Source organism: Rissa tridactyla, chromosome 2 (assembly GCF_028500815.1).
Source record: "Rissa tridactyla isolate bRisTri1 chromosome 2, bRisTri1.patW.cur.20221130, whole genome shotgun sequence".
NCBI lineage: Eukaryota > Metazoa > Chordata > Aves > Charadriiformes > Laridae > Rissa > Rissa tridactyla.
In genome coordinates, this window is record NC_071467.1 from 18,356,502 (window position 1) to 18,369,249 (window position 12,748).

General features: G+C 34.5%; 1 protein-coding gene across 3 annotated transcripts in view; it reads left to right on the plus strand.

The window, feature by feature from the left end:
- CSMD3 (CUB and Sushi multiple domains 3) overlaps nucleotides 1-12,748 on the plus strand; it is a 688,054-nt gene that overhangs the window by 569,615 nt on the left and 105,691 nt on the right. For all 3 annotated transcript variants that reach the window (XM_054193012.1, XM_054193014.1, XM_054193015.1), the window contains 4 exons: nucleotides 2,558-2,676; nucleotides 5,274-5,343; nucleotides 7,043-7,159; nucleotides 12,262-12,471. In XM_054193012.1, the coding sequence (XP_054048987.1) occupies nucleotides 2,558-2,676; nucleotides 5,274-5,343; nucleotides 7,043-7,159; nucleotides 12,262-12,471 (516 nt within the window). The remainder of the gene's footprint in view (nucleotides 1-2,557; nucleotides 2,677-5,273; nucleotides 5,344-7,042; nucleotides 7,160-12,261; nucleotides 12,472-12,748) is intronic.

A 12,748-nucleotide genomic window follows, 5' to 3' on the forward strand; every position in this document is an offset into this window, starting at 1 on the left:
CCATCAACTGAAGTATGTCAACAAAGAGCACCACAGAACGGTTTGTTAAACACATAAGTAATGTTTATATGTATTATGTCACTATAGATACTAATTTAGTCTTAATTTTCTCTAACTGAAGTTTTCCTAATTAGGCCATTGATTATGCTGTATAAATAGTAGTAACATTCTTTGAGATTAGTTGAGTTTTTCAGATTGCCTCATACATAATTTCTATAATACTCAGTATCTATTTAGAATTAGTAAAAAATATGACACACTAATTTTCATTCTAATACATAATCCTTAGAAATCTATGTGTTTAGACTGTATAATGTATAATTCTAACATCATAAATATGAAAAAATGCGTAAAATTATAGTAATAACTTTAAAAAATAAAAAGCATTCTTACTTTAAGACTTGTGTAGCCCCAGAGTGCATTATCTATTATTTCATTGCAGATTTTTATATTTAGAGCCATAGGAGCTACTGGAGAAGGGCAAGACAGCATCAAATAGCTTATTTTTCTTTATATATCTTCTTATCTAAAAATTAGATGATACTGGAAGTATGTTTTCAATGAACGCCTATGTTAAAATTGCTTTTCTCTCTAATGCCATTGCTCATGGAAGTTAATTTATACATGCACTGGATCACCATCTGTATCTGAAATACAAGAAGTAGATCTAGGCCCATCAGTCATTTTCAAAATGGATTATTTGATGTTCTTTTTGCTTGTAGTTTGAGAAGATAAAATAAGAATTTGAAAGATAAAAATCATCTGTTATGTAGAAGTAGGTTGCAAAATACATCATTTTGAACATGGCAGATATGGGATCATTATGGGATCAGAAAGAGTGTGATCAACATACACAAAAGCATTATTGCCATAGAGAAAGGACCGTTACATCCTCTTCTGTGAACCTGCAGAGTAGACTCTTGAAATAAAAACTAACTTTTTCAAAGTAGCAGCATTCCTTTCCACACAAAATGATGCAAGTCAGTATTGAATATTTTGGAGAATACCTTGTTGCTAAATTGTGTACATTCCTTAATACCAAAATATAAAACTAAAAAGAAACCCCAAAACCTCATGTAGTCAACAGGGACCAAACGTAATTAATACTTCTTAGTTTGTGGATCCGTATCAGTTATTTCTGATTCCCACTAACAGATATCTGCAGTAAAAAAATATGTTGTTACCTCTTATCGCTATTCTCAGCAGAGAAAATAAGGACTGAAAAATCATTAAGGATTTTTTTCCATTTTAGGATGGAATTCTGTTTTACAGCAGGAAGTTTATATTATCATGGTCCTGAGTTTTACTTGTATGAACAGACTGTACATGCCAATGATTTTAGTTCAAACAGATTTTTCTTTTAATATAATTTTATACAAAATTTCATGCGCCGAATACATTTTTAAGAATAGAAATTACAAACTAGATTATTGGTTTAATATCTACTTTCTAAATGTCAGACATTCAATTTTTTTTTCATTTTTACAATACAATGTTATTGTAAACTACTATTGATGCACAAAACGTGTGTTATAAAGAAAAAATAATGTGTATGCTTTATAAATTCCTTAAAATTTGTGTTAGCTTTCAGCTTTCATATAGTATAAAAATGCATCATTGTAAGAGTCCTAAAAAAGTAATTTTGACTTAATGAGATTCTTACAGGAAGTAATCGGTTATATTAGAAAGTTTTTAAACATAAAGAGGTTGATAGTATATTGAAGTAGTGCCATTGTTGAATCCCACATTTCCCTAGGTACTGATGTTTAGTTGTTTAGCAGTCCTGCCTTCACAACTAGTTAGGGTGTAATTCTTACAGTAGGCAAAGAGAGTAACTGAGAGGCTTATACTTAATGTTATGCATATTTATATATTCCTGGATCTTCCTGGGTAGATGCAATGAAGAATTTATTTATTTCTCTTTTTGATGACCATAAAAAAAGCATACAGTCTCTTGGCAAACTCAATACTATTCCAATAGAAGAGATACTTAGGTACATCGTTAAAAATAGCAGATTAGGTGAAATTTGATGTAAATATTTAATCCGTGTGTGTGGGCGCATGAATGGTAGAGTCAGACCTGTGAAGGATTGAATGCAGGTGTGCAGTTGTGCTTTGCACTGGTTTTCCTGTGTTTTGCACTTGGTGTGGTATTGGCCAGCATCCCCTGGATCAGATTCTGGGAAAGGAAAGTGGAGGTGCTCCAATTTGAATTAGGTAGGCTGTAATTAGGAGTGAGACTGGAGGTGGGAATGAATGCGACTGAGGCAAGACATAGTGGAAATATAGAGGAGACTTTGAGTTGAGACTACAGATTGTTGGGAAGTGTTGCCTTTTCCTTTACTCAGGAAAGAAGGTTTTTCTCCTTATATAACAGTTGTTCCAAAATAGTGTGCCACTTGCTTGTCCACAGATGAACTGCTGATACCCAATGGCTTCCTAAAACATTCCTAAATCAATACAGTGTGCCCATGTACAGTGTACACAGAAGTTATATGTGAATCTAAAAACAGATCTGATGTTCCTTAGAATGTCTAAACTTCTCAATTTTTCACAGCTATAGGTTTGGACTCTTGTCCTGAACCACAAACCCCAAGCAATGGGATCAAAATTGGAGACAGATACATGGTTGGAGATGTGGTGTCTTTCCAGTGTGATCAGGGTTATTCTCTTCAGGTGAGCCAAGTTTCCAATTTCAAATGGTGCCTTTTAGTTCTTTAACATGGTTACGTTTGAGTCTGTCAATACAAAATGGACACTGAGCTCTTCAGGAGTTGTGGACATGTGATATGCTTGCAGGACTGGTAGGCTTTTCTGCCAAATGTTAAATTAGCAACTATCCAAATATTCCATCAGAAGTATATGGCTCTGTGCTTCCTCTGCATTAGTGATTATAAGTTGTTATCTATTATTGATGTCATCTTTGGTATTCATAGTTGAGCTATGCAGTGTTGGCAAATTAAGCTAAATCACTTGATGAGCAATTATCAATAGTTGTCTATGTACAGAAGGATAACGAAAGTTAAGTGAAGAGGGGAAATAAGAACAAAGAAAGGGAAAGAAAATAATTGTTTTTTCTCAGTAAATCAGATAGTGTCAATTTCTTTCTTTCAGAAATTTCTTGGGGTTTTTTATCCACAATGGTTTTCAAATATAGGTGTATTTTTTGCCAGGCAAATTTGCTATGGTCTTCCATTTGCAAAAGGCTTAACTAGGGGCAACACAGTGGTGGTAATCTGTGACTAATTTGCCTCTTTGAGTTACTTAGCATATATAACCGGTAGGAATCTGACTGCCTCCAGGAAATTTCTTGAAAATATTTTCAAAAATTTGTACAGTCACAGTGTAGAACCAAATCTAAAACAATATTGTTTCCACATGAGGTGCTCCCAGAAAGGACTGAGGCTCCAACTGATAGGTTGCTATTTTCAACAAAGTTTCTTCGTGACTCTGCAGACTCTACAGTCTCCACTTTATCTAGCTCTTTGAGACTGTAAAAAGAGAGAAAACAATCACATTACCTATGCATAGTAAGAAGAACAGTCTTAAAAGGAGAAAATGGTTTGTATAGAACAGTACATGATTAACCACTAATGGAGTTATTGATACTTTGGAGTAAAACAGCAAAAGGATAACTTACCTGCCTTCCTTTCTTCATTAACATTGGTCTGGCCTGTAACACATGTTGATGAGTGTCAGACTAACTAACCGAAGTTTTAAAAACGCTAATAATTTCAAACATTTATTTTGCATAATTCTGTGAAGACCTAAATACTGGGGTCATATGTACTGCATCAAAAATAGAAACTGAATTACTTTTTTGAACTAAAAATATTTTTTTAGAAGCTGCGATTTATGTATTGTGATAGAAACTAAATAAACTTGTCTGCTTCCAGATATCACTGTTCTTTGAATGTGGGACTTGTTTCCCCTTCAAGACAGTTTCTAGTAATGTCTGCAGACCTCTAGCATTTTAAGAATAACTAAAATGTTCTGTGATTTCAGCTGTGACAATGACTATCGAAGTTTACTTCTTATATTCCCTGATTTTAGCTGGTAATTCTTTGGAACAACCTGTCAATTATTTTTTTCTTCTTTGTTCTAATTTCGTACTTAAATACAAATGTGTGAGCAGACAAGACACAGTAAATGACTGAAATAAAGAAAATATAAAGAACATAGAGTACACACATGTAAAACCTCTTCCCTCCATACTGTTTTTTCCAGCTTATACAGTATGACTTTGCCACTTCTTTTTTTTTTTTTTCTTCTAGCAATGAGCAGATATGCGTACTTGCACTATGGAGAATGTGTCTTTATTTTTCTTGTAGGAGAGGAAAAGAATGGGATGCAGATTGATGAATAAAATATTCAGAGTTACCCCGGATGCTTTAGAGATACTTGGGTTCCCACAAGCACTACAGGCTCTGAACTGACAAGGAGATTAAAAAAAGAAAAAAAACCCAAAAAAACCCCAAAACTAAACAAAACAAAACAACAAAAAACCTAACTTTTCATATGAAGGTTGAACAAACAAGCTAAAAGCTACTGACTAGGTCATTTTAAAGTGTATACTATATGGTTTTGTAGGGTATCCCAAGTCCATTTTTCTCTTAAGATTTTTCATTTTTGTTTGCTGTCTCTCGAAGACAATTGCTATTACATGAGGATGATGAACAATGCAGAGGTTCACTCTAGTGGGTCTTGGAACTTGTCTGTAACAGATTGCCTTGAAATCATGACACCTCATCTGCTGAAAAGGGACACATGTTGTAAAGAAATTCCTTAAATAACTCAGTTTTTGGCCACTTAAGCCAACTGTTTCAGGGGTGAGGGTAAGGACTGCATTTATAATAGGTATTATGAATTTAAGATGTAAAGTCAGTACTGTATAATGTATGTAGTTCACAACTTTTTATCATGTTCCACAAATGATGCAAATCAATACTATGTAAACATTTCTCCAATTAGACCTTTCATTTCTAGACCTGTATCTATACTAAAGCTGGTATTATAGAATTCAGCTGGACACTGTTTTACTGTATAGACACAATTCTTTAGTGAGCTAACAGTCACATAGTTAAGACTAGTCTTCGCTGTTATATTGAAGGTATGATACAATTCACAGTGTACAATATAAATGTTTTACCTTATTGTTTTCATATATTTTGATGATGTTTAGAATTATAAATTATTTTTGATGAAATACTAATGATGTGCCATATATTGTATATTTTTTATTATATGAATAAGCAAATATTGTGTCATTTTAGGGACATTCACATATCACCTGTATGCCTGGACCAGTACGAAGATGGAATTATCCAATTCCAATATGTTTAGGTATGATCAGCATACAAAAACTTTCTTAATATGCCAGAATAAGAAAGTCAGAGAACTCAAAAATAAGAGATACATACAGGAGAAAGAATAGGGAGAACCGGAAGGACTTAATTAAAAGTGAAAATGGTCAAATTAAGCTGAAGATTTTCAAAGTATACTTCACATTTATTTTCACAAAGCTTTTCTGAAATGTCCAATCAGAAGAAGAAAGAATGAAATATGTTCTAGTCAGAATCTATCATAAATTGACTATCAGTGATGAGACCTCCAGAGACCCTTGCAAATATAGTTCATTTATTTATGAATCATTTCCACAGCAGTGGTGAATATTATAGAAAATACTAAAACAGAAATAGTGTTACATTTTCATCTCTAATAAGTTCAATGCAAGGTGTGTCTGCCCAATTTAAGAAGATACATTATTTTTGAAATTAAACTATATACATGACCATATTAATATTATTGGAAGAAGCACTGGAATCCTGCCAGAAGCGCAAATTAAAGATCTGAAATGCATTTAAAAATATTCTCCTTATATGATGAATAAATGTGAGGGATGTAAAACTCTATTTGCACTCCCTTTTACTATACAGAAATGCCTTTTTGCTTGGGTTCCCTAAAAGTAGGAGTCATCTGTATTTGTAATCTTGAATGTATGTAAAGTAGGATACTGCAGATCTCATTAAAGATTTTGTACTTTGCTTTTCTTCAAGATGGATTATATATCCTCTTGAGCTGCCTCTCATAATCCTGTTCTTAATCCTGTGAGGTGTTAAAAACCTCCTATGAGGTACTGAGCTCTGTCAGCTTAGAATTTATAAATATTCAACAAGATTCAGATATTTGTAAGAATATTTTCAGGAGTTAGTCTTCGGTTTCTATCATTGTGCATTAACATATGTCTAGGAAGTCTGATACGACAATTGCACTGCTCTGTGGTAAATTCTGAAGAGAAAGATACTGTGCTGAAACTTTCAGGGGGTTTGCTTTCCTCTTTATCCCCTTCTTTTTTGCAAGTAATGATTTTTAATTGTGTTTCAAAGGATGTAGCAATTGTTAATTGGAAAAAACTGATAAACAAATTTGTATTTACCATAATTAACATTTCAAATCTAATACCAAAGTGTTAAGTTACTCTATTTACTGGTGTCATGCCTGAAAAAAAATAAAATTAAGTTCAAATATGGATTTAGTTTGATTTCTAGAAATATGCGTATGTGTACATTTTCTAAGCCTGTTTTTAGAACAGCAGGATATAAATGTTTTTAAAAGACCTCTTGAAATGCTTTGAATACAGAAGGATACAGAATCTTTTGAAAATATATTATTACCTTATATTATTCAGATACCTCTTTACAAACTGACGTGAAGTTGTGTCAATGTTGCTATGAGCTAACTTGTGCCTCTTGCCTGTTCACAAGGGTGGTTCACACAGAGTTCAGAGTAAACATCTGTTCTCTTTTCAGGTGCATGTCTCCCCCGAATTAAAACCTAGTCAATTCAGAGTAGTTACATATGCTTAAAGCTCCTACTTTTAAATTACTTTGTTACAGATATCTAGTGGTAGAAGAATGTTTGTGTATTTTTTGAAATATAAACCTAGTTATCGTTATATTAATGTTGGAAGGATCTTCAGTGTTCTGGATTAATTTTTAGTTTATTCTCCTCCTCTGAAAAATGTCTTTGCTTTTTTTTACAGCACAATGTGGTGGTGGCATGTCAGACTTCAGTGGAGTGATCCTCAGTCCTGGGTTTCCTGGCAACTATCCTAGCAGTTTGGATTGCACATGGACAATAAAGCTGCCTATTGGTTTTGGTATGTATTCTTTCATAGATTAAATTTGTTGGGGTTTTTATAGATTGAAAACACTGAACATAGATTTTAAAATATTGTGAATATCCTGGCAAAAAAAAAAAAAAAGGAATTATAATTCATTTAAAGAAGTTATCAAAGCCTTAAAAGAAAGATATAGAATAGAAAAGCTACAAGGTTCTTGGTTTTTCATTTAACATATACTACAATTTTCTGATAAAATTGTTTAATTAGAATTTCCTAACTTAATGGGCTTGATTTCACTTTGTGAGGTCATAAATCTAACACAAATAAATAGCTATCATGATTATTTTAAAACAAGTCAGTATCAGTTCGGAAGAAGTTAAAGCTACATTTGAGTTCATTATTGTATTATTAAGCTTCTTTGCATATCCTAGGTGAATATTGCAGCAGAGTAGAAATGTTCTTGGAAGGGAATTCTAGAAGCCTCCCACTCAAAGTTGTTAAGCTTCCCACTCAAAGTGAAGTTGGCAGTAACACTAGATCAAGGCCCCTGTGACTGGCAGATCCTTCTCAGCAGGGTTGCTACTTACCTAATTAATTTCCAGCCTGTTCCAACAAGGATGTTGTGCAGTGGATGCAGAACTTTGCACTTCTTGTGCAAACCTTTAAGGGTTTGTTTACTCAACACTCCCTTTTTTCAGTGTTTCTCTGGACAGAAGTTGTGCCATTTGGTATATCATCCACATCCCCTGGTTTAGTATCCTCCACAAATCTGTTGAGGATGCATTCTCATTATTCAGGTCTCTCATGAAGACATTGAATAGTGTACGTTCTCATATCAGCCCAGAGAATATTGTACTTGTTACTGGTTATCAACTGTACGTTGAATGACTGATTATCGCTCTATGAGCCTTGAAGTTCCATTCATTTTTAACCTACTTCCTCTCCATTCATCAAATTCATGTATGTTCAGCTTCCAGATGAGAATGCTATAGAAGACTGAGTACAAAGTCATAGCAGAGTGAGAGAATATTATATCCATTGTTATCCCTTTGCCAGTTTAATCATAAAAGGAAATAATGGTTGATTTTCTGTTAGTAAATCCTTGTTGACTGCTTCTGAGTCCCTTTTTGTCTTTTACGTGTTTGGAAATTGCATTCAATTAGACAAGTTCCATAATCTCTCTGTGGACTGCAGTGAACCTGCAGTTGCCATTACCCAGGTTCTCTTTTTTGTCTTAAAGGTGACTATATCTTCAGATTTTTTATGGTCACGAGAACTTCTATCATCATGATTTTGCATAGGTAATATCAGTGTTTGAATTACATTAACTAACCCCTTGAGCAACTTTGGGTGAATCCTATGTATCTATCATTGCAAAATATATATTCAAATCTAGCCTATACAGTTGTCCCATCTAATCTTTTATACTTGTGGCACTTTTGTAGGAGCACATGCACTTTGATTTTTTTGCTTTATATGCTAGTTGAATGGCGTGCTGTGTTTTCAGACATGCCTCACTGTTTTCTATTTTATACTTGCCATCTTCTGTCATCTTATTTACTAGATGATACAAAATTTCTGGGTCTTCCACAGTAACTGAATGTGACATCCCAAATATTTTTCCCTTCTGCATCTGTTCAGATTCTTTCTCTCCTCTTTTTAAAATAACTTCTGTTGTCTTTTTGATTATAAGTCCCGTGAGCCTGGTTCACTTATCATTTAAATGAAACTCAATTGGTGTGCATGGTTTATTTAAACTGAATAATATTAAACATTCAGTAACACTGACTCAACAGAATCTATCTGTGGGAAATACATTATGTCAGGATAGGGATTTCCATATAGAACCTAACTTTTATGTTTGCATTTTGTTCAAAAGTCACAATATTCAAGTCAATAATTGATTGTTTTTTTGTATTAGCATTTTATAGAATTAGCATCGATACTTTCATTCTGACATTACCTGAATGTTAGACAGCTTGATGTGACAGCTTCATCATGAGTCATAATGCTGTCTGGAATCTTCAGATCCCATCAGATCCTTGCTAGTTTTCCAGTTCGTGTATAGGAAAACTAAATGCTCCTATTTCTAGAAGAAAATTAAGACCGCACAGATTGAAATGTGCTTGACATTTTTGACCATTCCTAAACAGGGTATGACTAAAACTGAATTGAAAATTAAAGTAAAAATTCCTTGTAAAAATGAAAAAAAAATGACATTTGAAAAAGTGATGACTAAAAATGGTTTTAGTGATGCTGTGGTTCTAATCTAATAGAGGCACATACATCTAACTCTTCTGAGTAGTAAATACAAAAACTTGAAAACATTTTCATGGGAACCTTCTATAGGCTTTCACTTGTTTAAGTGTTTCTAAAAATATTTTTTCCCAGTTAGAAGTTACGGATCATAAGCTTTTCCACTTTATGTTAGCTAGTGGTGTAATCTAAACCAATGACACTATGTTGATTTCAATTTACAAGGTTACTTTATATGATTTGTTGCTATTTTTTCTGAGATTTATGATTAGAGTTTATATATAAATATATGAGATTCTCATTCAAGAGCCATGGAAAAAAACTGTCTAACAAGCAGAAGTCTGAGGCAAACAGAAGCAGGTGCTACAGGTTGAGCAAAGGATTAATACTTTGTGAGATTGATATGGTTCAGGAACTTGTACTGAAAGACAGTAGAGTAAAGATAGCAAAATGATAGAAAAAAATGTGTTAGAGCTGGTTTGGTATCAAACAAAGAGGATGAAAAAGAAAAAAAATTGACAGCAAGATAGCATGAGTTGGCAGTTATTAATGACAGCTTAAACTTTGGACATGTGTTTCGTTCACAGGATCAAATAAAAGGCCAAGCCTACAAATATCATGGATAGAGAAAGAGCAGAGTTTGGGTTTAACTGGATTCTCTGTGTAGGAAAGTCTGACAAAGTCAAAGAATGACACCTATAAGCAGAAGCTTTCTTATCACATGTAGACTCTCTTTAGATACAGAGAGACAGAAATGATCAAGGCATCAGTAATTTAATTATGTGCCAACCTTTTCTTCTGTAGCATATAAAATGTTACATGTTTCAGAAAACCATTCATAAACTTTACAGGTATCTGAGGAGAAAGCTCTAAAAGGAAGTGACAAACAGTATTTATCTATTACAGTTTAGGAGTCACAAAATTATTCATGATGTTTCAGTAATTAATCTGACATTATATCTTTTCCTTTCAGTTTTATGTAAAATCATGTTGATTGTCTTTGCCAGAAACACCTGTAGGACTCAATCATCTTCTTAATGAAAGTTCTCTATTATCATTCCATAGTTGCACTAGCTCCAGACAAACTATAAATTCTACTTTGTTGTAACTTATATAGAAATATGTATAAACAGGAAAATGTTTAGAGAGTCCTATAACTACTCAGCTGCTGATCATTTTCTTCAGTTTCCTTCCGGTGGCTGGAAGTTAAAGACCCTCATACTCACTTCAGGCCAGGGGCACCAGCACCACTTCTCTGACTCCAGTAGCTGGCACCCAGTTCACTCACACTGGTCCCCCCATTAGTTGGCATTCTGGACACAAGGTCTGTAGAATGACAGAATCATAGAATATTTTGGAAGGGACCTTTAAAGGTCATCTAGTCCAACCCTCCCTGCCATGGGCAAGGACATCTTCAACTAGGTTGCTCAGAGTCCCTGTAAGATCGTCTGTAGATGCAGAGAGCTATGGCCTTTCACTCACTCCAGTAGCTGACACCACAGGCTGCAGGGCGCTCTCACCCCTGCTCTGACACCAGCAGCTGGCACCAAATTCCACTCAGATATGGGTCTCACCAGCAGCTGGCACTTAGTCCTTGCAGCACATATACACACAGGATAGAGAGTGAGATTACACAGAAAGATAGTTAAGAAAATATTTAATAAGAAGATATGATATGATAGGACAGACTGGTGATCAGGTGCAGGATTCAGCCAGACAAATGTACTGACTCACTCCATTCTACAGGCAACCAGCCCCTTTTATGCCTCTTTCTGCCTACCCCAATTTTTGTGTCCCTCTGCTCCCCTTTGCCCTGTGCATCCCCTCAGGGTTTTCTATAGGTCTGTCCATTCCTGCAGCCCTCCCAGTATGGGCTCTCCTGGTTTATAGTGTTATCAGTTGCAAAGTCCAGGTTGATCTTCCTGGAAGTTGTGACTGTAGTTTCTTGACAGCCCATCAGTTAGTGTGACTGGCAAGGTTTGTTTCTTGTCATTGGTTCAATGTTTGCTTTGTCAGGTCTGTGTCTTTATAATGTATTGGTTTATGGTTTCCCCCTTTTCTGCTGGCTTCCCAATTGATCAGATCAGATCACCTCACTGGAATAAACATTCTCACACTCACTCGACCTCATCGATTAATGTGATTGACCAGGTTTGGTTCTCATTACTGCCTCCCTCATGTTTGTGTCCCTGTGTGTACTTATTTATGGCTTCCTCCTTTTCTAATCTTCCTTTGCTTCATTGAAAAATGTCCTTGACCGAATACCCTTAAGGGACCAGACACTGTCCTTCCACATACCTTTACAATGCATGTGTAATCCGTATTACATGCATAATATTTACTGTGCCTTATTATTTTTTATATAGAGATATATTTTAATATATATAGGATGAGAGAGATCAGTTTATGTACAACTAAAATGAAGCTATCTCTGGGGTAGAATTTTGTCACTGTTTTATTCCAGGTGTGGTACACAAAACATTTTTTCTTTTAATAGAACTGGCGTCTCTTTTATGCAGTTGAAAACAGGAAAGATTTAACTAAACTGAATGTATTCAATGTTCAGAACTGAAATTTTCCCTAAATGCACAAACAACAAACTTTGCCAAAAAGTGGCATATAAATAATGCACAGTTCAATGCCTTAGATCATATTAATCTTTGAGCATTAGCTTTTCTTACCTTGCCAGCCTCTCAGAATTAGTAATGCATGAGGAGGAAGAATGCTTTAAACTGAATTCCATGGACTGCATCTGGGAGGGTAACACATGCATTTCTACTGGTTACATTATTTTCTGGTATCATCAGTGTAAAATGTACATGCTTTGTTTTCCCTCCTGGTATTGATACTGCTGGCCTTTATTTACTGATGATGTCTTTCAGGTGTCCATTTGCAATTTGTGAATTTCTCAACGGAGACCATACATGATTACTTAGAAGTTAGGAGTGGATCTACAGAAACTAGCACTGTTATTGGAAGATTAAGTGGCCCTCAGCTACCAGCTTCTCTGTTCAGCACGACTCATGAAACCAGCTTATACTTTCACAGTGATTACTCACAGAACAAACAAGGATTTCATATTGTATATCAAGGTGAGATTTCTACATTCTTATGTGAGAATAATGTGGCTGATAAAGGTTATTTCTTACTTTGGCTTCCTAAAAGATAAACATGAAAGAAAAGATGTTGTAGCTTCAAACCAAAAATGCAAAAAATTAAGATGAAAAAGAGAAAATAATTGCATATTCTCTTTAAAAAGTAGTTCAAATGTAGGCAAACATATTTTCCCATATCTGAATTTGGTTGGCATATTAATTTACATTGCATGGCTTTACAAAGTAAGCATGTCTATTGTTCGATCTTTATAAG